This window comes from Lepus europaeus, chromosome 9, assembly GCF_033115175.1.
Source record: "Lepus europaeus isolate LE1 chromosome 9, mLepTim1.pri, whole genome shotgun sequence".
NCBI classification, from domain to species: domain Eukaryota; kingdom Metazoa; phylum Chordata; class Mammalia; order Lagomorpha; family Leporidae; genus Lepus; species Lepus europaeus.
Window position 1 is genome coordinate 22,869,469 of NC_084835.1, and position 21,740 is coordinate 22,891,208.

At 51.8% G+C, this 21,740-nt stretch overlaps 3 protein-coding genes across 9 annotated transcripts in view; 2 read left to right on the plus strand and 1 right to left on the minus strand.

The window, feature by feature from the left end:
* The first annotated feature begins 2,374 nt into the window (after positions 1-2,374).
* LOC133766477 (antimicrobial protein CAP18) lies at positions 2,375-4,011 on the plus strand. The gene is made up of 4 exons (XM_062200153.1): positions 2,375-2,572; positions 3,063-3,170; positions 3,281-3,352; positions 3,824-4,011. Exons 1-4 carry the CDS (start codon positions 2,375-2,377, stop codon positions 3,959-3,961), a joined length of 516 nt encoding a protein of 171 aa, XP_062056137.1. The 3' UTR covers positions 3,962-4,011.
* A 3,792-nt stretch (positions 4,012-7,803) lies between these two features.
* FBXW12 (F-box and WD repeat domain containing 12) overlaps positions 7,804-21,740 on the plus strand; it is an 83,111-nt gene continuing 69,174 nt past the window's right edge. For 4 of the 5 annotated variants that reach the window (XM_062200755.1, XM_062200759.1, XM_062200760.1 and 1 more), the window contains exon 1: positions 7,804-7,896. The gene's annotated coding sequence lies outside the window, so the exon portion shown is untranslated. Of the gene's footprint in view, positions 7,897-17,445; positions 17,533-21,740 lie in introns of those variants that run through there. The other variant, XM_062200756.1, reaches the window with a different exon arrangement.
* NME6 (NME/NM23 nucleoside diphosphate kinase 6) lies at positions 11,118-17,967 on the minus strand. Of its 3 annotated transcripts, none has more exons than XM_062200764.1 (6): positions 17,881-17,967; positions 15,292-15,382; positions 13,528-13,630; positions 12,654-12,693; positions 12,137-12,297; positions 11,118-11,519 (listed from the first exon to the last, which is right to left on the minus strand). In XM_062200764.1, the coding sequence occupies exons 2-6, from the start codon at positions 15,379-15,381 to the stop codon at positions 11,353-11,355; spliced, it is 561 nt and encodes a 186-aa protein (XP_062056748.1). In that variant the 5' UTR covers position 15,382; positions 17,881-17,967; the 3' UTR covers positions 11,118-11,352. The 3 variants fall into 3 exon arrangements, with proteins under 3 accessions (XP_062056748.1, XP_062056750.1, XP_062056749.1); XM_062200766.1 differs by lacking the exon at positions 17,881-17,967 and adding an exon at positions 17,722-17,809; XM_062200765.1 differs by lacking the exon at positions 17,881-17,967 and adding an exon at positions 15,883-17,697.

The following is a 21,740-nucleotide window of genomic DNA, read 5'->3' on the forward strand; positions in this document are numbered from 1 at the left end:
CCATCTACTGGTTCACTCTCCAAATGTCCTCACTGGCCAGGGCTGGGCCAGGCTGAAGCCAGGAACAAGGAACTCCACTGGGATCTCTCATGTGAATGGCAGAGACCCAAGCACTTGGGCCATCTTCCACTGCCTTCCCAGGTGCATTAGCAGGAAGCTGGATTGAAAATGGAGCTTGAACCTGCATGGGAGACCAGGAGGAAGTACCCAGCTCCTGGCTTCGGATCGGCACAGCACGGGCCGTAGTGACCATTAGGGGAGTGAACCAATGGAAGGAAGACCTTTCTCTCTGTCTCTCTCTCACTGTCTATAACTCTCCCTCCTGTCTCTCTTTCTCACTGTCTAACTCTGCCTGGCAAAAAAATGTTTTTAAAAAATGGAGCTTGAACCGACACTTACATGGGTTGCTGGTGTCCCAAGCAGGCAGCTTAACCCACTGTGTCACAATGCAGGCCCCCAAAAACCCTCACTCACTTCCTGAGTGATTTTGCTTATGGACACCCCCATTTTAGCACCTCCTGGGCTGCACTTTTGCTTCTGAAATATTAACCGAAGAGATCACAATAACAACAAAACAACTCACCTGTACTGACTACACCCCATGTGACAGTTGGCACTCACGATAATTCTGTGAACAAGACCCTGTGAAGATCACCCCTGTTTACAGATGAGAAGACTGAGGTGCAGCATGGATACACACGCAGGGACCCAAGACCACACAGCTGGTCCTGGCAGGCTGAGCCCGTAGCTTAGGCAGCCTGGTGCGGGAGCCTGAGCTCTGACTGCCGAGGCCTGGTTTTCTGTCATGCTGATTGTACACTCTGGGCACAGAGAGGGACAGGGGCTTGCCCACAGAGAGAGGCTAGGGACAGATAAGATCCCCAGGATTCCCATCCCAGGACCCCATCGCCTGTGCTCCCCGAGGGGAGGACTAAGCTGTCTGCATGGTTCTCTATTGCTCAAACCAGCTGGCCATCCTGACAAAGGTTGGGCCTCTCCCAGGACAGCCAGGACTGCACATGGAGAGCTGCGGAGGGAAGGGAGAGAGGGGCTACATGGGTCTTGATCCCTAGTGAGGGAGGGGTTCTGAGATGGGGAGGAGGCTCCAGCTTCCACTAACCTATGGAAGGTCTCCCAGAGCTTTTGGCAGCCCTCAGGGGCCCAAGTACCCCGATTACATGGTGTAGGAGCTGCCTGTTAGGTCTGCAGGATAGGTAGAGGCCATGGGCTGATCCATTCAGAGCATAGGGGATGGAGATCTGAAAGAGATAGAGATAGAGATAGAGATAGAGATAGAGATAGAGATAGAGATAGAGATAGAGAGATAGAGAGATAAAGAGAGAGAGAGAGAGAGAGACATGGCCAGGGGGGCGGCACTGCCCAGGCCTTTGGGAGGGGTCAGTGATGGAGGGAAGGGACATCTGGCCTGCTCTCTCCTAGAACCTGCAGGCCACCCTGCAGATGGAGAAGCATTATAAGGACAGGCTGGTGAGAGCCTCTCCCTCCTTCCCTAGAGGGAGAGAGGGCAGCTGTGGGTTCTAAGGGTCTGAGTGAGCATCCCTACCTCACACGGACACTGACCTGCACGTACCTTCCTGCAACCTGGGAAGCCTAGGCACTGGGCCGTTACCCAGAGAAGGAAGGCAAGGCCTCAAGACCAGACTCCTGGGTTGTTCCAGGGAGCTGTGGAAAGCCACTTGGCTCTGACTGATTCCATGTGTGTGAGGAGAGTCCAGCTCTGGGCAGGGTAGAACATCTCCTTTGAGCAGCCAGGCAGGGGCTCTGTGTGAGAGGAGTGCAGGGTGGGCAGGCTCATCCTTGTCCGAGGCCTGGCACTGGCACCCACTTTTCTCCCAGGTGAGCTTCCTGGAGATCCTGAAGGCAGTCGGGAAGGTGAAGGGACCAGGGGAGTCCTCTGGGGCTGGGTGCCCCAGATAAGTCTTTCCCAAGCTGCTATGGACGGCCTGATGTGCAAGTCCTGCTTGACCAAGAGGCCATGGGGCAACATCTGGGCTGTGACACCAGGTTGCACAGCAGCCCCCTTTTCCTTCCTCCTGCTCTGGCTGAGTGTGCAGCCGCAGTTCATGTGTGGGCCTCAGCACCTTGCGTGTGACCATCCCTGTGGGGTCCAGGAGAGGCCGACAGTGGCCAGGAGGTGAGGAAACCGTTTCTTCATCTTGCACACAGGCAGACCAGGTCATTGCCCAGCAGGCCAGTGAGGCAACAGCAAGGGGCTGAGGCAAGCCCAGCCCCAACCCTGGCAGGCAGCCAGTGATGGACAGGTCAGGAAGGGTCCTGGCTGGGCCTCCGCATCAGGCTCAGGCAGGGTATAAAGGAGGATCCTGGGGGCAGAGGGGAGGCAGACTTGGGGAGGATGGAGACCCATAAGCATAGACCTTCCCTGGCCCGGTGGTCACTGTCACTGCTGCTGCTGGGCCTGCTGATGCCCCCAGCCATCGCCCAGGACCTCAGCTACCGAGAGGCTGTGCTGCGTGCTGTGGATGCCTTCAACCAGCGGTCCTCGGAGGCCAACCTCTACCGCCTCCTGAGCCTGGACCCCCAGCCTCTGGAGGTGAGCCCGGGCCAGGCCGCGGGTGGCTTTGCTCCAGCCAGGCTTGGCCACACAGAGCTTCCTTTGCTCTCCCAGGAAAACTTCCTGGGGCTCTGTGTGCTCCCCCAGCAAGAGGACTTCCTGCCTCAGAGTCCCTGCTGTGCCAGAGGGGCCCCTCCCATTGCAGGCCCCAGGGACAAGGATCGAGTCATTGGCTCCGGGAAGTAACTGTGCCTCCCCCTGCTTTAATTCTCCTTCTGTATCTTCTAATCCCTGGAGGGTCCAGTGAACCCATCCTCCAAGAAGCCCCGTGGCTGCCCTCAGAGGCACTCTGAGGCTGCTCGCGCCCTCTGTGTGCTCAGGGAGCGCTCAGTCCTCCAGCGCCCAGCCCCGCACTGTAGGTGCTGCTGGAAGGCTGCTCCCTTGTTTGGTAGTGGGGAGGGTCAGGGAGGCGATCAGAGGAGGCAAGGATAGGGCTGAGCCTGGTCTCCGCATTGTCCCCTCTGGCCAGGATGAGAACCCATACACCCCGCAGCCTGTGAGCTTTAAGGTGAAGGAGACGGAGTGCCCCCGGACAACATGGAAGCTACCAGAGCAGTGTGACTTCAAGGAAGATGGGGTGAGGCTGGGGGCTGGGTGGGAGCCTCCAAGGAGGTAAGCAAGCGGCTCCTGGGATGGGGCTGGGAGGTCACAGCAAGCGGTTCCAGTTTGTTGAGTTTTCCCTTTCAGCTGGTGAAGCAGTGTGTGGGGACTGTGACACGGTACCAGGCCTGGGACTCCTTTGACATCCGCTGCAACAGCGTGAGTGGGCTGTTTGGGGATGCAGGGGGCACCCTGGGCTCCTCAACTTGAACCCCATCTCTAGGGCATTCCCTTAGAGCAGTGGTTCTCCAAGTGCGGACCTCATCTGGGAACTTGTTGCAGATGCAGGTTCCCAGGGCCCACTCAGACCTCCTGGGGCCTAGCAGTTTGTTTTCAAAGGCACTTCAGGAGGTTCTTCCCCTGCTGAAGCCTGAGAGCCACTGACTTGGAGCAATGAGCTCTTAGCCTGGAGAAAGTCCATGGGGGAGGGCTCACTCTCTCTGGGACTCAGTTTTCTCTTGTGTTTATTGGGTATAGAGACTCAACCACACCATCCAAAGGTCACACCAAAGGGTGAATTGAGGCCCCAAGGCTCTTGGGGTGTCCCGGGCTGGGAGGTTAGGTAGAAAGGGGTCTTGGGTTGTCTCTGGATGCAGTCTCACAAGGAGTCCATTTCTTCCTGGTGTACAGGCCCAAGAGTCCCCAGAACCTACTGGGCTGCGTAAGCGCTTACGAAGAATTAAAAACAAGATTAAAGCAAAGCTTAAAAAAATTGGTCAGAAAATCCAGGGTTTGTTGCCGAAACCTGCACCCAGGACGGATTACTAGGGTCTGCCCTGCCCTGGCTCAGGCTTCTGGACTCTGAAAAATAAACTGTGTGAAAGCAACTCTTCCAGGGATCAACTGATTTGTGTTGCCTCTTCCTTGTCACCAGCTCTAGGAGTGTGTGTGTGTGTGTGTGTGTGTGACAGAGAGGGAAGCAGGTGGGAGCAGCTGTTCCATCAAGGAAATGTGAGGTGATATAGCAGGGCCAGGAGGTCCAGGACAACTTCTCAGGGCCCTCCCCAGGTCTTTAGCATACCTGCTGCCCTCCGACACTTAAGGCGGTTGCAGAGAGATGACACGGGAGGAGGGGACCAGGTGCTTTGCTAAGGATACACTCATAGAGTTTGCTATCCCCCGGGGGCTGGCTGCCAGTTCTCCCTGACAGCAAAGCCCTGGATGGTGAGCTCCATGGACAACTGATGCCCATTGTGTTACAAGGATGTCAGGGAGCAGGCCCCATCCCAGCCTGGGGGGGAAGACAGCCTGACAAAGGCACAGTGACAGGTGTGGTGGGCCTGGGCTGTGACATACAAGGAGCATACTAGGCAGGCAGGCAGGCAGGCAGGGGTGGGGCTGGGGTGGGAGTGCAGGGATGGACGGGTCCAGGATCTGAAGAGCAAGGGGGAGACGGTGATGGCTTTAGCAGCGGGAGATTGGATCTGATGTCCAATGTTGGAGAGGGGGAGAGGAGAGCAGCCAGGACTTTTCCTCCTGGGAGCAGTGGCCAAAGGAGAAGTAGAAAGAATTGAGGGAGCGCGGGCTAATGTGCCAAGTTCTGGCGGGGATGGAGCCCTGGAGGTGGAGAGGAGGAAGGGGGAGGATGATTCCCTGATGGGCTGGCTAGTGGTGGTGCTGCATTGCGGGCTGAGCCTTTTTTGGGGGGCAGGCATGACAGAGGGGGAAGCAGGTGCAGCGTCACCTGCCTGCATTAGCTCTGAAGGGCCAGCGGGTTGGGGGAGGGTGCTGGAGAAGCTTGCAGTCAGTGTTAGGGCCCTGCCCAGATCCCCTCAGGCCTGTGGGCCCCTGCCCAGTTATTTTCTCAGCTGCTGCCTTCCCGGGGGCCCGCAGGAAATGCCAGGGAGGTCATTCCTGCCCCCTCTGCCCACAGCCTGTGCACAGTGGTGACTGACTGAGGGGAGGGAATGGAAGTTGGGCCCTTTGCTCATACACTAAAATAGTCCTGCGCTCCAGGCCTGTGGAGGCACCAGGGCCTGGGTGCAGACAGGCAGGGGAAAGCTAAGGTGTCTCCAGGCAGCCGAGGTGTGGGAAGTGGAGGCAGGGAGTGAGGTGGGGGCAGTCTCATGAGACAGCAGGAGTTGGGAGTTTCAGAAAATGCTGAGGGTGTCCTTGCAAGGGGCCCAGGGAGGACTCCTAATGGCTTCGCCTGTTCCATGTGGGGGCTCTGCAGTGCGCAGGTATTGCAGGGCTGTTGCTTTTCGAGACTCCTCCAACCTGGAGCATTTCCACAGCCTCTGTATCCTTTCAATCTCTAGGAAGTTTGTGTCTGAGATGCGTGGATGCATGCTGAGTTATGTCAAGGTGTGGGCACACAGTGAATGGGAAGGTATTTAAGGGTATGTGTGTGGACACAGCTGTGTGTGGCTATGGAGTTTTATGTGACTGTGTGTGTGATTATGTGTCGGATGTGTGTGGGCTTGTGGATGTGGGTTCGGGTGTCTGTCTGATAGGGGTATGTGGGGACTGTCAGTGTAGGATGCCTCCGTGTGGGTTTCTAAAGTGTGGTTGCCTATGTCAGGCTGTGGCTGTGTGTGTGCCTGGGGAGTATGTGTATGAGGAGTGTGTAAGGGGTGGGTATGTCAGGGCGTATAGCTGGGTATGAGTGTGGGGTTTTCTGCATGGGTGTGTGAGAGTATGGGTGTGTTTGTCAGTATGGATGGTGTGTTTATCAACATGGTTGTGGCAAAGGGTTTGTAATATATGTAAATAACAATTTATACATTTCCTTTATTCTCTAAAATTATATGTATACCCGTTAGGGTATATTTTATCTGGCATAAACAGAAATTGTATTTTATTAGCTCATTCCCAAAAGAAGTGTGCAACTGTAGCAGGGTCTTAGTGGCAGAGTCTTGAGCAGAAGACTGGAAGTTACACTTGGGGGAGAGTGTGGAGGCCAACACTGTGGCATAGCGGGTAAAGCTGTGGCCTGCAGGGCTGGCATCCCATATGGGTGCTGGTTCAGTCCTGGCTACTCCACTTCTGATCCAGCTCTCTGCTATGGCCTGGGAAAGCAGTAGAAGATGGCCCAAGTCCTTGGGCCCCTGGAGTCACGTGGGAGATCCAGAAGAAGCTCCTGGCTCCTGGCTTCGGATCAGTGCAGCTCTGGCCGTTGCGGCCAACTGGGGAGTGAACCAGCGGGTAGAAGACCTCTCTGTCTCTTTGCCTCACCATCTCTCTGTGTAACTCTGACTTTCAAATAAATAAATTAATTTTAAAAAATGGGGGTGTAATGCTTATCCAGTTACCTAATGTTATACTTTTTATTAAAAATTATTTGGTAGGGCCAGTGCTGTGGCACAGCGGTTTAATGCCCTGACCTGTTCTAGTCCCAGCTGTTCCTTTTCCGATCCAGCTCTCTGCTATGGCCTGGGATAGCAGTAGAAGATGGCCCACGTCCTTGGGTCCCTGCACCCATGTGGGAAACCCAGAGGAGGCTCCTGGCTCCTGGCTTCAGATCGGCGCAGCTCCGGCCGTTGCAGCCATCTGGGGAGTGAACCAGCGGATGAAGACCTCTCTCTCTGTCTCTACCTCTCTCTGTAACTCTTTCAAATAAATAAAATAAATCTTTTTAAAAAATTATTTGGCAATAATTACAAACTTAAAGGAAAGTAGCAAGAACAGTGCAAAAATGTCCAACATTCTGTTTTGGTCTTGCTTTTAATTTTGCCTATAATTCTTTTACCCTGACACCTTTGGTAATATTTTGTCCCATTTGCTTTATTCTGTTTTTAAAAAGTATTTATGTGTTTATTTTTATTTTATCTGAAAGGGGGGGGGGGAGATCTTTTATCTACTGGTTCATCCTTCAAATGCCCAGAACAGTCAGGGCTGGGCCAGAGTCAGGAGCCTGGGACTCAATCTGGTCCCCTACATGGGTGGTAGACTCGAGTACTCAAGGCATCATCCACTGTCTCCTGGAGTGCACACCAGCAAGAAGCTGGGTTGGGAGTGGAGCAGAAGGGTCCCAAAGCCAGCACTTAGAAGTGGGATGTGGACATTCCAAATGGTGACCAAACCATTGCACCAAATGCCCACCCCCAGATCGCTTTTACATGAAAAAAGGGATGAGTGTGAACTAGAACTTCTAACTTCTATGTTGTAGTCAAGTTTATGTTTCTCATTTGTTTATTATTGTTATGGCTCTTCTTAAAAAATAATTTATTTATTTGGAGGGCAGAGAGCCCGAGAAACAAACAGCACCCATCTTCTGGGAGCCAGGGATCAAGAAGACCAACGTGAGGATGTTCAGGTGGAATGCTGGTCTACCTCTGCGTTAAACACCATACAGCCATGACCATGAAGAATGGCTCAGCGCACATCATTACAGAATTCAGCAGACTGAACCACGCCTAAAAGCATGAAAAACACTATATTGTGCTTACGTTTACTGTGGTAAGAGCAAAAATATAAGAAATGCCTCATGTGGGAGCTCCCGGGGTGGGGAGGGGAAGCTAGCGAAACAGTGGGACTGGGCAATGAATTTCCCGATTTCTTCGCGAGACGCAGCACACCCCTCACCCCGCCCCCAGAACTACGATTCCCGGCAGGCTGCGCGCCGGGCCGTGACGCACTTCCTCCTGAGACGCCCCAAGCGGTGGGTGTCGCGCGCGACCGACTTCCAACCCGCGTTGCTTGCCATGGCCACCGGTCGTTAATTTGGGTTCGGCGGGAGCAGCTACTGGCCGCGGCCACTGACGGTGAGTCGGTCCGGCGAGGCAAAGGCCGGACTGGCGAAGGCCTGGCGGAAAGAGTGTGACCGCCTCCCCTCTCCCGTGTTCACTGGTCGCACGCACGCCGAGTGGGGGCGCTGACAACCCCTCGCGCCGCTCACCCTCCAGTTTGGCTAGCGTTCCTCTCGCTGCCCACCATTCTCACAGCCACCTGTGCACGACTTCGTCCTTGGTCGTGGAGCCCCCACACCTCGGTCGGCCCGCCCAGGCCTGTTTAGCCAGTCACTGCAGCTGGATAGTGCCAGAAAGTAGGAATTTGTTTTGCAAAGTGGAAAGCACGAAGTGCGGGCAGCTATCGCTGTAATTCGCAGCTTCGTCCGGTGGTGAAAGATAAAGGAATCTTTACAGATTAAAGTTAGGTTCGACAGGTGCACGCTTAGCTCCCGGTGTGTTCTCTGCTTGTACAAGTTAGCGTGGCCCTCCTTGATTGATCAGCCATAGGACAATGTTTTTGGGAATTTTGATGGCAAACGTGGGCGCCAGTCAGTCTAGTGTTAAGCGCAGGTGGTTATTACTTTTTGCCCAGGGCCTGGGGTTCTTGTAAACAACCAACCAACAAAACTCCGTCAAGACAAGGCCTGACATTAAGATGTTATCTGTAAAGAAGATAAATGACCTCATGAGTCTTATGATTCGGGATCCTGTGAGGCTGGGACCTAATGCACCACTCCCTGGATTTAGTGAGTTAATCTTATTAAGGGGTTGATTTGCAATCATCAAAGGAGGGTAAAGGAACTTTAAACTGACAGAGAGGTTCAGAGAGGGGAGACTAGGGCCTGAATGTATCTACTATTGGCATCAAAGGCACTGTCTAACCTGCTGCTTGGGCAGGGTCTGGCCTGCCCGCCTGCTCTGGCTGTCATGGGCTAGGCTGCTGAGTACCTGAGAAGTGCTGCATGCAGTTGAGAAACTGCATTTTTAATTTTACATAGTCTCTAACGATGGTTTGACTTACGGTTTTTAATATGACCAGGTGCAGGCCGGCGCCGTGGCTCATTAGGCTAATCCTCCGCCTGCGGTGCCGACACCCCAGGTTCTAGTCTAGGGGCGCCGGTTCTGTCCCGGTTGCCCCTCTTCCAGGCCAGCTCTCTGCTGTGGCCCGGGAAGGCAGTGGAGGATGGCCCAAGTGCTTGGGCCCTGCACCCGCTTGGGAGACCAGGAGGAAGCACCTGGCTCCTGGCTTCGGATCAGCGCGGTGCGCTGGAGGCAGTGCGCCACCCACAGCGGCCATAGCAGCCATTTGGGGGGTGAACCAATGGAAGGAAGACCTTTGTCTCTAACTCTGCTTGTCAAAAAAAAAAAAAAAAAAAAAAAAAAAAAAAAAAAAAAAAAAAAAGACCAGGTGCAAAAGCAATACATAATTAGTAGAAAGCATACTTTACCTTTTTATCTTTCTCTGGGCTAGCTGTGTCTCCCTCTGCCCAAGAAGTAAGCTGATGTGAGTGTTCTGAGCAGGTTTAAGGTACGCTAGGTTGAGCCGAGATGTTCAGTAGAAGTATTAGATGCACTTTTTGCTTAATGATACTTTCAGAATACAATGGGTTTATTGAGATATAACCCCATGGTAAGTCAAGGAGCACGTGTACACTGGGTTTTCAAAAAGTTTGTGGAAATGCATTTTAGGAAAAAACCTGCTTGAATTTCAAAAATTTTGCACCAAAATAAACTTAATTTTTCAAGACTATTTTCCATGAACTTTTGAAGTACTCTTGTATTTACTTTTAATATATTTGTAGCTAAATAGTGAAGCAGTCTAAAATATTTTGGTGGCTTAACCTGTGGTGCCCAAACACTCACCTCTTGGGATCTTTATTTGACTATAAATGATCTTAAGCCAATCCCTGTCTACTGTTTCTCCCTTTAGCATTTAAGCATGTTCGGATTATTGCCATCCTGAGGAGGGGGAAAAAAACCTCTTCTAATCCCCTTTCTCTCTGTCCTTTTACAGCATCTCTTTCCCTTTGCAAACTTGGAAGCAGTCCCCATTCGTTCAGTGTCTGATCCCACACAGTCCTCGTCGCCCCTCTCTTGTCTCTGTCCCCACCATTAGCAGACACTATTCCTGATACCTCCATTGACCTTATTTATTTTTTTCATCCCTTCCTTCACTCCTCAGACTTCATATGATTTGAAGCCTCAGCAGGATTTGATTACATCCCCTTTGTCAGCTATTTCACCACTGCATGATGGAGTGTAGCATGCCAGTCTTCTCTCTCTCTCTCTCTCTTTTTTTTTTTTTTTTTTTTTTGCTACAAATACCCTGTCTCGCCAATCACATCGATTCCCTTCATTTTTTTATTTTAAGATTTTTTAGATTTTTTTATTGATTTGAAGGAGAAGGAGAGAGAGAGAGAGTGTGAAAGAGAGTGTCAGAGAGTCTTCCATCTGCTGGTTCACTCCCTAAGTGGCTACAACAGCTGGGGCTGGGTCAGGCCGAAGCCAGCAGCCAGCAGCCAGCAGCCAGGAGCTTCATCCAGGTCTCCCATGTGGGTGCAGGGGCCCAAGCACTCAGACCATCTTCTGCTATTTTCCCAGGCAGATTATCAGGGATACTGGGTCACAAGTGGAGCAGCCAGGAGTCACTGGTGCCCATGTGGGATGCTGGCATTGCAGGCAGCAGCTTAACCCGCTATGCCATGACGCCGGCTCCAATTTTCTTAATTTAAATCCCATTCATTCATTTTACTCAGTCACCAAGTCTGAAACCATTACTTTTTTTTTTTTTTTTTTTTTAAGATTTATCTATTTATTTGAAAGGCAGAGCTCCAGAGAGGTAGAGGCAGAGAGAGAGGTCTCGTGATGCTGGTTGTAGCAGGCCGTGGCTAGTTAGCTGCACCACAACACCGGCCCCCCTCAGCAGTTTTTCTGAGCTCTTACTCCTCACCTAAAGCTTCTGTATGTACCTCAACTTTTACTGGCTCAGTGTCTGCAAGATTTACTTTTATACGAACTATATATATGAACCAAATAAAACAGACATTGAATTTGCTACTCGGTTTGAGTTGACACTTGGCTCTGTCTCTGGCTGCCTTTAGGCACTACATAAGCTACACACCGAGTGTGTGAGAGCAAGCCTACTGGGAGATTCTGACACAGTTCTCTCCTCATTTGCACAGACTAGAAACCTGGCTTCAGGGCAGGTTCAGTTTCAACATCTGAGGAGGCGAGAATGCTCCCAGCCTCGAGGATTCGGCAGAACACTGACTTTTATTGAGGAAGAGAGCCCAAGTGCGCTCTGCATTTTTAGGCAAGGCGATTGGACAAGCTCTAGAGAAGAGGTAGATAGAGAGCCAGACTGCAGGGTGAGCAGCGATGAGCCAGGCCCTCTGGCAGGTGGTGTGCCCAGCAGAGAGGGTACCTGGAGCTCAGGCTGCCCTGGTCCTCCTGTTTTGAGTCAGAGGTCTTCCTGGACTGAGGCCTCCATCAGGCTGGGCCTGGACTTTCTGGCCTGGCTGCATGATGGATGCCTCCCTCTGGACTGTAGTGCACGGGGCCACGGCGCAGCTGGGGCTCCTCCTCTTCATACCAGCGCTGCTCATTGAAGTCAGGGAAGAAGGCTGCAATCTCTCTGCTGGCTGAAGCTACGGAGTCTGCAAGGGAAGGTGAGAGAGGGCATCCTTACAGGTTGTACAGGGTGCAGGCACGAGGTGATCATGATCAGGTTCAGAAATCAGAGCCTCTGCTCTCCCTGCTGGCTCCCTCAGACCTAGGACAGAGAAAGAAAATCCAGAGGGGGCCAGTACTGTGGCGTAGTGGGTTAAGCATCTGCCTGCGGTGCCAGTATCCCATATGGACGCCAGTTCGAGTCCCAGCTGCTCCACTTCTGATCCAGCTCCCTGCTGATACTCTGGGAAAGCAGTGGAAGGTGCTTTGGGCCCCCGCACCAGCATGGGAGACATGGAAGAAGCTCCTGGCTCCTGGCTTTGGATCGGCCCAGCTCTGGCTTGTTGCGGCCATTTGAGGACTGAACCTGCAGAGGCAAGACTGCCTCTGCCTCTCTGTAACTCTGCAATTCAAATAATAAATAAATCTTAAAAAAAAAAAAGAAAAAGAATATCTGGAGGCCACATCTGCTGAGACAGGTACCTACAGTCAGAAACATAAATGGAAAGGAAGCTTATTGGTGGGATCTGGCTGTCAACCCCACCATATAACCCGCCCACCAACCCCTGAACATCGTGGCTGTGGACAAGGGAGGTGGACCCACCTGAGCCATGGGTGGTGTTGCGGGTGTCAGTGAGGCCAAAACTCCCACGAATGGAATCCGGGGCTATGTGGCGTGCTCGAAATACTCTGGTGGGTCCCATCAGTGTCCTCCAAAGCTGTATGGCATCCTTGTGGGCAAGAATGTAGGCTCGGATGGGCCCACTGTGAACAAAAGGAGCGCATGTAAGGAATCCGGCCATCTAGTCCAAGAGGGACTGCTGTGAGCAGAGTACAGTGTACACCCTGAGAGTGGCCTCGCCTTCCTAGCTGATTACCAGTGCTGCTGCACAGACAAGGGCACCGGGGCCATGGAGAGCCGCAGTTGCTAGGCAGCACCCAGTGTGCTCCTCTGCAGTTGCTGGTCCAGGAACCACCATGGGACAGGTGGTTACAACTTCAAAGAGTGGCAAATGAAATCAAGAAATCTATTTAGGGGCAAATGAAATTAAACAATCTATTTAGGGGGCTGGGAAGATGGGCCTCATGGATAAAGATACTGAATCCAAAATCAGAAATACCTGGCCATGAACTCCACCAGCCGCTGGTAGAAAAAGCGCCCTGCAAAGAAAGAGTAACTTCATCAGGATGTTGGTGCCCAAGAGAATTTTGGGGGTATTTCTACCTCCTTACCTGGAATAATAAAAGCTGTTATAGAAAAAAATAACAAGGGGGGGCTGGCATTGTGGCATAGCAGGTGAAGCCATTGCCTGAAATGTGGCATCCCATATGGGCACTGGTTCATCTCCTGGCTGCTCCACTTCAGATCCAGCTCCCCTTTAATGACCTGGGAAAGCAGTGGAAGATGGCCTAAATTCATGGGCCCCAGCCATCCATGTGGAAAACCCAGATGAAGCTCCTGGCTCCTGGCTTCGGCCCTGGCCATTGCAGCCATCTGGGCAGTAAACGAGTGGATGGAAGATTCTCTCTCTCTCTCTCTCTCTCTCTCTCTCCTTCTCTTGGGTCTGACACGCCTGGGCCTGAACCCACACTCTGCTACTTAGAGTCTGTGTGGTTTCCAAGTTAGTCATCTGCCTCCCTCATCCAGTTTCCTTTTTGTGTATTTGTGATACCTGGCCCTTGGGCTTGTCAGAGGAGTGAGATGAAATGAGCATCAGGACAATGTCTGACAGAACAAATATTAAGTGTTAACTACTGATATTCTTACCAGGACATAAAATTAAATTTCTGGCTGGGACTATGAAACCTGATAGAGGGGGGACAAAAAAGACCTATAACTATGCCAAGTTTGTGTATGAATCAGGACTTGAGGAGACAGAGTACAGGTTCACACGGTACATCAGACAGGGCCTGTCATTTGGGATCCAACTGAAGTTACCCTTCCAGGCCTCCTGGGACTGAGAAACCGCCCACCCGGAGGACTGCTGGTCCTACCTTCGTGCTCTTGGTAAAACCTCCGGCAGTCTTCCTTTCTCCACAGGAGTTCTCTCCTTCGCACAATAAGGAACTTGTTGTTCAGAATCTGCTGATGAACAGCCTGGATAAACACCACCCCAAAGACAAAAGCCAATCAGAGACTCAGGCTGACCAAAAGAAATCTAGAGGGCCTGAGGGTCTGTCCTACTGGTGGGCTACCTTCAATCACAGCTCGAGTTGGGCCCCTGCCCCTATGATCCTGCGGTCCTTGAATTCAAGCCAGCAGGAAAAGCCTTGTGACTGGAGTGCCGTTGAGTTTCTTTCATTCTCCAGACCAGTTTCCTTGATAGACTAAACATTCCAGAATTTACACGTCACTCTGGTCAGTTTTGGGTGGTTCCTGTTACTCATGGGATGAGGTGCAACCACTTTAGCTCAGTGCTCAAGGCTGCACTCCCCTGTCCTCTGCCCCTTCCCAGTTTTCCAGTCCCACAACCAAGGCACACACATTCCTGCCTTGGCACCTGCCTTCTGTGGAACACCTGTCCTAGCACTAACAGAGTTCCACCCTTCCTTCGAGGCCTGGCCCAGTCCATGCCAGGCCACCATTCCCGACTGCTGTGCTCTTGTGCACCATGACAGGCATACTCTGCAGGGTTGCTCAGTTAGTACTTACCAAATGGTAGTGGGTGGGGCCCTAAAGTAACCCTCCCCTCTGATACCTCCACCCCCAATTCCCGGGACTGTGAATACAATGCAACAGGACTGTGATATAGTACCTAATAAAAGGGATTTGGCAGATGGAATTAAGATTGCCAGTCAGTTGAATTTACTTTAATTAAACGGGAGATTATCCAGGTGGGCCCAATTAATTACAGGTGCCCCCTCTTTTAAAGATTTTATTTATTCATTTGAGAGGTAGGTAGAGTTACAGACAGTGAGAGAGAGAGACAGAAAGAAAGGTCCTCCCTCTGCTGGTCCACTCCCCAAATGGCCACAATAGCTGGAACTGCGCCGATCCGAAGCCAGGAGCCAGGAGCCAGGAGCTTCCTCTCGGTCTCCCATGTGGGTGCAGGGGCCCAAGCACTTGGGCTATCCTCCACAGCCCTCCCAGGCCACAGCAGAGAGCTGGTTTTGGAAGTGGAGCAGCCGGAACCAGAACCGGTGCCCATATGGGATGGTGGCGCCGCAGGCTACTGCGCCACGGTGCTGGCCCCAGGTGCCCCTTTCTAAGCAGAATTTTCTCTGGCTGGGGGCAGTAGGAGAGGTCAGAGATGTGAAATGTGAGAAGGTCTTGATGTACCATTGCTGCCTTGGAAATGCAGTGAATCCTGTGACATGGAATCCAAGTGGTTTCCAGGAACTGCTGAGGGCTAGCAGGGAGGCAGGGCCCCCAGTCCTATAATCACAACCTTAGTGAGCCTGAAGTGGATTTGGCCTTGTGACACTCTAAGGAGATAACCCAGCCAAACCCAGCCAATGGAACCTTAAACTACACCCAGAAAATTGAAATGTGTTGTTTTAAGCTGTGTGGTAATCTGTTATGTAGCAATAGAAAATCAATATATTCCTAAATTTTCTTGCAATTTTTTTTTTATTATGGTGTTGGGTCCTTTCTTGCATTTTAGATCTGTCCCAAGTCTCCAACAGATTTTTAGTTTCCTTAGGGTCACAGTTCATGGCTCTGAGCTTTACCTCAGCAGCATTTGGTTTAGCACTTAGTTGATAGTCACCGCAGATACCAATACGGCACCTGAAACAGGTGCTTTGATTTGTCCTTACCTCCAGAATCAGTGGGTGAGCAACTGCATCAGGCTTAATCAGGGCGAGAGTGAGCTGGAGAGCCTGAGGGCTTCGCAAGATGGAGGTCATCCTGCCATCAGAGAGCTGGATTAGGGACCCATGAGTGCCGCTCTCCCACCCTTCCCTACTCGGGAGCAGTGCTCTGAGAACTCCTGGACCACCTGCCAGGGCCATCATAAAGCTACAGACATTTTATTCAGCTGCCCTTTTGGGCTCATGGGATTAAGGGGAGTGGTAGACAGCTCTCAAATTGCCCCCACAAACATATAATCTGGTTTGTTCAACTGTAAGGCTACAAGGGAGGCACCCATTCAAAAGAAGTCCAATTCAAACAGTACCTATCTCTGCCAATATGCTCTTCCCCTCCACACTTCTGTTTTACAGAGGATTTGTAATGTACACTCCTGAACAGTCTAGCCACAAAGGTACAATGCCTGATTCTCTTATGGCCTTCTATCTGAGGTCGCATAGTGCTGTCTCATCATTTCTAGAGTTGGAAAATGGATGGGCAAGAATGGGTGAATATTACAATGACAGCAAAAAATCTGGTAGCTATTCACCATTTCTTACCTGATATGATAGGTCAGGATCTCTGCCCAAATCAAACCTCTCAATACGCTTAGTTGTTCTCAGTGATGAGGCTGTAGAAGTGCTACTCTAAGTTACGGACTGGTTGTAGTCAGTTTGCATCCAGAGCAGCAGAAACTGCTTGGCACAAAGGTGCTCAGTCAGTTGTACTGACTAAAGGAACGTGCACTTCTCATTTCTGTTCATCTCTGCACCTGGTGTCTGGCGTGATGCACTATAGAAATGGCGTACTCAACATACAGTATTTATAAACTGGGTTGGATTTGAGGTCTCCTCCAACTGTGAAATTCTGTTTCCTGTGAGAAACTGATCACCTCCAAAGGAATAACAACTAGGTTTCAAAATACTATCTCAAATTTGCCAACACAGGGAAGGCTTCCATGAACACACCCAGTGATGGAGCCTGGGTAACATTCTTGTTTCTCTCAGCCTGAAGCTGGTCTGACAGTTGTGTTAAAGGTGGTGCTAGGGTCTGGCCCCAGCGAACAAACTAGGACAAGGACTCTTCTATTCATGTCTCTTCTACAGCTTTCAACTTGATATTGCACCAAACCCAATCTAACAGGGACAAGGTCAGCCAAGCCACTCTCCCCGATACTGCAGGTAGTAACCTGGCATCTTCGCCAATTATCTGTGGAGACGTTCTTGAGACTCCCATCCCTCACCCTCCACATCTGCACCCTCACAAAGTTCTGGGACTTTTACCACTCAGTACATCTCAACATGCACCCAGATCACTCCCTTAACTGTCACCACCCCAGTCCAAGACACCCCTCCCCGGACCTCGCTAGCAGCTGCCTCGCTGGCTTCCCCTACAAAGTAGCCAGAGCAAAGTAAACATGGAAATCTAACCCTGTTATTCCGTTCGCAACCCCGCAAGGCAATGCATGATCTTCCCCTGGGCACCTCTCTGCCCTAGTCTGGAACCCCACGCTGCTTAACTTTCTTTTGCTTCAACTTCATGAGCTGAAGTCTTTCAGTTCCAAAAAATCTTTTGGCCTGGCAGCTTCTGTGTGAGGCCTTTCTGAAGGCCACATGTGCTTCCTCTGGTGACCTTGTACTTGTCCAGATGGTAGCTCGCCAACCCTGTTATACCAGGCCTTGGTTTGAGTGGATCCCTCATAGTCCATGTGTTGAAAGCTTAATCCCCAACATAGCAGTGTTGGGGGCGGTCCTGCCGTCATGAACGGATTAATGCCATTATCATAGAGTGGGTGAGCCAGGTGGGTCTGTGAGCCAGTGTGCATTTGCTGTAGCAGCCCTGTCCTGCACCTGCCAGGTGCCAGCATCATGCTTTTGGGCTTCCCAGCCTCCAGAACTGTCAGCCAAATCAATCTCTGTCCTTTGTAAGTTACCCAGTCTCAGGTGTTCCGTTAATAGCAACAGAAATCAGACCGAGGCAGCGTTTTCACAGCTGCTTGCCTGTTTCCCTGTTATGTCTTTCCCCGCTAGACGGTCAGGTGCATGGAAGCAGGGCTGTTTTTGCTCCTGGTCATACCCCCGGAAGCTGGGGCTGGCTCTGAAGGCAGCAGTGGTGGACCTGGCCCCGCCACTCCACAGCCAGGCTGCTGGGCGCGCTCCGGGGGAGGGCACGTGATCTGGAGAGCGGTTCCGCTGCTTTCCTAACGCCAGGTAAGTTAGGGCTGCCTGGTTCCGGGTATACAGATAGAGACACATCCAGAAACCTGTCCAACCGAGGGCCCTCTCCTTCACAGAATTACACACATTTTAAAAGTGGCCTCGGCACTGACAACCCACATCTGAGGGGGCCGCGTCGGGCGGGATCCTGCAGTCCCCTCAACGCTACCTCGGACCCCACACCTGTGGCCTCTTCTCCACTTCCTCAAGCTCCGGCCTCCGCAACGCCCACCCCAACTCCCGTCAAATTCTCTGGGTCGTGCTGCGCGACCTCCACCCCCTTGTACCGGGGATCTAGCCCACTCGGGAGCTCCTTCAGCCAGAGTCCGCGTCCGGACTCACCTGGCCCTCCGGTCGCGGCGCCCGGCGACCAGGCACCGCCTCGGGCAGCCCGCAGGGCCCCAACGGGGTCCTTCAGGCGCTCGGCAGGGCAGCCCTGTGTGGGGGCCTCTCGCGGTGCGGACCCGCGGTGAGGCCGCGGTCGGCGGGGCGGGACGGGTTGAAGCAGGGCCGACGTTCTGAGGGCCTTGTCTCTGGGCGACGCGGGAGGCAGCGGGCCTGGGCGCCCGCAGGGGAACAAGTGCGAGCTGCGGTGCCGGTGCAGCGCTGGACGGGGAGGCTGAACCGACGGGCAGGGGGCAGCCGAAGCCGGGCAGTGACTCTGGCACAGAACTTCCCCGAACCTTCCGTGTGACCTGGCCTGGACTAGTGCCTGGCGCATGGTTGGTGCGCAGCGTATGCGAAAGGCCAGGACTGGCGCTCGATCCCGAGGACGCAGGCAGCCATTGGGAGTCTGTAGAGCTCGGAGCAGTACATAGGCCTGAAGGAGTGTGGCTAAGGGGGGTTGGTGCGGGAGGATCCTTGGGGCGCCCAGATGTGCACAGGACTTCGGGGAAGCCGGTCCTAAAGGCTTTGAACCCGTCCTTAAGGAATTTGGGCAGCCGGGTGAGGGGTGGGCTGCCCTGAAGTCTGTTGAAGCCGCCCCTGGGTAGGGAGAGGAGTACCAGGGGGTCTTCCTGGTGGGCGGTGTAGAGAGGATGTGACAGTGACTGGGTATGGAAAGTAGCGGCAGGTGTGACCAGAAAACTAGTGACAGGTTGGATAAGGGTGGCAAAATGAATGAAATCATTGAAATTGAGAAACAAAATAAATGTCCTCAATTTAAGGGTGTATTGCTTATTTAAATGACTTCATGGTCTGACTACACAGGTGTGGCACTCCTGGAATGTTGAGAGGAGGGTCTGCACTGCTCTTGTTTGCTCAAGGGCATAGCAAAGTCCTTTTCTTCCCTGTCCATTTCTGCCTTCTCAGGCTGAGAGGACATTTGCCATGTGACCTGGTTTAAGTCTAATTTCCCAGATGCACCAGGTCCAGTTTTTTCACCTCCTTTATTAATAACATACCTTTGGAATACAGGGACTTTGCTGGTTTTTAGACCATGGTCATCAACTTGCCTCTCTGTCTTCTCTCTGTTCTACAAAAACTAGTTTTGTAATTTGCAGTTGCTCAGCAAGCCTATGTAATAAAAGTAGGAGCTTCTTCTGGGTCTCCCATGTGGGTGCAGGGGCCCAAGCACTTAGGCCATCTTCTGCTGCTTTCTCAGGCCATAGCAGGGAGCTGGATCACAGTGGAGCAGCCAGGACTCGAACCGGTGCCCATATGAGATGCTGCCACAGGTGGCAGCTTTACCTGCTGTGCTACAGCACAGGCCCTGAGACTTTCTTGATTGGTCCTACTTTATGCAGAGCTGGACTTGTTTGTTGGATGTGATTGCATCTTTAGTTTTCTGGAGCAGTTTTCGAACAGATTCTTCTGGAGTTTGTCTTGGTGCTCAGGGTCTCCATTGTAGGAGAGATGAATTTAAAAAAAACAGCCCGGGGCTGGGCCATGCTAGGAGCCAGTATCTCTATGGGTTTCCCACATGGGTGACAGGGACCCAAGTACTTGAGCCATTACCTGCTGCCTCCCATGGTGTGTATCAGCAGGAAGCTGCATCAGAAGTGGAAACGGGGCCAGGAGATTGGGGGGTGCCTGGCTCTTTGGTGTAGCGGGTAAAGCCACTGCCTGCAGTGCGGGCATTCCTTATGGGCGCCAGTTCAAGACCCAGATGCTCCACTTCCGATCCAGCTTTCTGCTATGGCCTGGGAAAGCAGTGGAAGATGGCCCAAGTCTTTGGGCTGCTGTACCCACATGGGAGACCTGCAGGAAGCTCCAGGCTCCTGGCTTCGGATCAATGCAGCTCCAGCCGTTGCAGCCTATTGGGGAGTGAGCCAGTAGATGGAGGACCCCCCCCCCCCCTCCTCTCTCTCTCTCTCTCTCTCTCTCTCTCTCTCTCTCTCTCTGCCTCTCCTCTCTGTGTAACTCTTTCAAATAAATAAATAAATCTTAAAAAAAAAAAAAAAAGTGGAAACGGGACTACTGGACCACAACACCTGCCCCAAACTTGTCTTTATGTTACATGTTGCATGAGATTTCTGGTGTACCTTCATATCATGAGGAGGTGTTCGCCCATCATCATATCTTAGCCAGCCAGCTTTTGACTTATCAGTGTCCTGCCAGGATCCAGGGTTCCTGGATAATAAAAGTCTGCTTTGTAGAACTCACACAAAGGGAAAATTCCTATTTATAGCCATGCCACCTTGTGACTCAACTAGTAACTAGTACTTTGTTTTCCCCATATTTTCTTTTATTAAATATTTAGTTGAGAGGCAGAGTTACAGATAGGGAGGGACAGAGAGAACTTCCATCTGCTGGCTCACTCCTCAAATGGCTGCAACAGCCAGAGTTGGGCGGATCCAAAGTCAGGAGACAGGAGCCTCCTCCTAGTCTCCCACACAGGTGCAGGGACCCAAGCACTTGGACCATCATCTGCTGCTTTCCCAGGCCATCGCAGAGAGCTGGATTAGAAGAGGAGCAGCCGGGACTCAAACCAGTGTCCATATGGGATGCTGGCGCTACAGGAGGAGGCCTAGCACTGGCCCCCCTTTCTGTAACTGCTCTTTATAGCTGTCCAGTTTTAAGAGGTGTCCCCAAAACCCTATGACTTCTTTCTCTTTACTAAAAGACACCATCTCAGTTTCCTGAATCCCAGACCCTTCTGGGTAACTTTTTTCAGTTTCTTCAGAGACCCTTACCTTTCTTCTCTTTCAGTTGTTTTGGACCCCAAAGGATTTTTCTGCTTAATAACAAGTTGCTGCCCTCTTTCCTGATACTATTTATTTTTAAATTGGTCATTTTATTTATTTGAGAGAGATCTAATGTTTCCCCAAATGCATGCAACAGCCATGGCTGGGCTGAGCTGAAGCTGAATGCCAGGAACTCAATCCACATTTCCCACATGGGTGGCAGGGGCACAAGTGCCTGGACATCCTCTGCGCCCCACCCCCCAGCACATTAGCAGGAAGCTGGATTGGAAGTGGAGCAGCCAGGACTAGAACAGGCACTCCGATAGGGGATGCTTTAATCCTAAGCAGGGGTTTAAGCCGCTGTGCCACAACACCAGCCCTCAATATAATTTTTTTTACCAGCTTATTTCCTTGCCTGACAACTAAATAAATATGTGTGCTGTTGTTAGAGACTAATGTATGTTCTAGTGGTAACTAAAAATTTCACCATCGTGGAGCAGATGTTGTACTTCAGGTTAAGCCATGGTTTGGGATGCCTGCATCTCATAACAGAGTACCAATTAAAGTCCTGGTTATTCCGCTTCTGATCCAGCTTCCTGCTAATGCATCTTGGGAGGCGGCAAATGATGGCTCAAGTGCTTGGGCCCCTGTCACTCTTGTTAGATACCCAGATGGAGTTCTTGTCTTCTTGCTTTGGCCTGGCCCAGCCCTGGATGTTGCAGGTATTTGGGGAGTGAACCAGAGGATGGAACACACACACACACACATGCACACTCCATTGCTCTGCCTCTCAAGTAGATGAAAATGAACAAACATGTGTGTTTCATCATTGTTTTCAATCTCTAACTATTTTGCTTCTGCAGATATTGGCAGGTCTCTCATCTGAGGGAAATATGTGCCACACTAAACAGTGCTATCAAATTAATTTTTTTTCTCTTTAAAACTTCTTAGAGGAACCAGTGCTGTGGCATAGTGGGTTAAGGCACTGTATGCATTGCCGGCATCTAATATGGGTGCTGGTTCAAGTCCCAGATGCTCTATTTCCAATCCAATTCCCTGCTAATGTGCCTGAGAAAA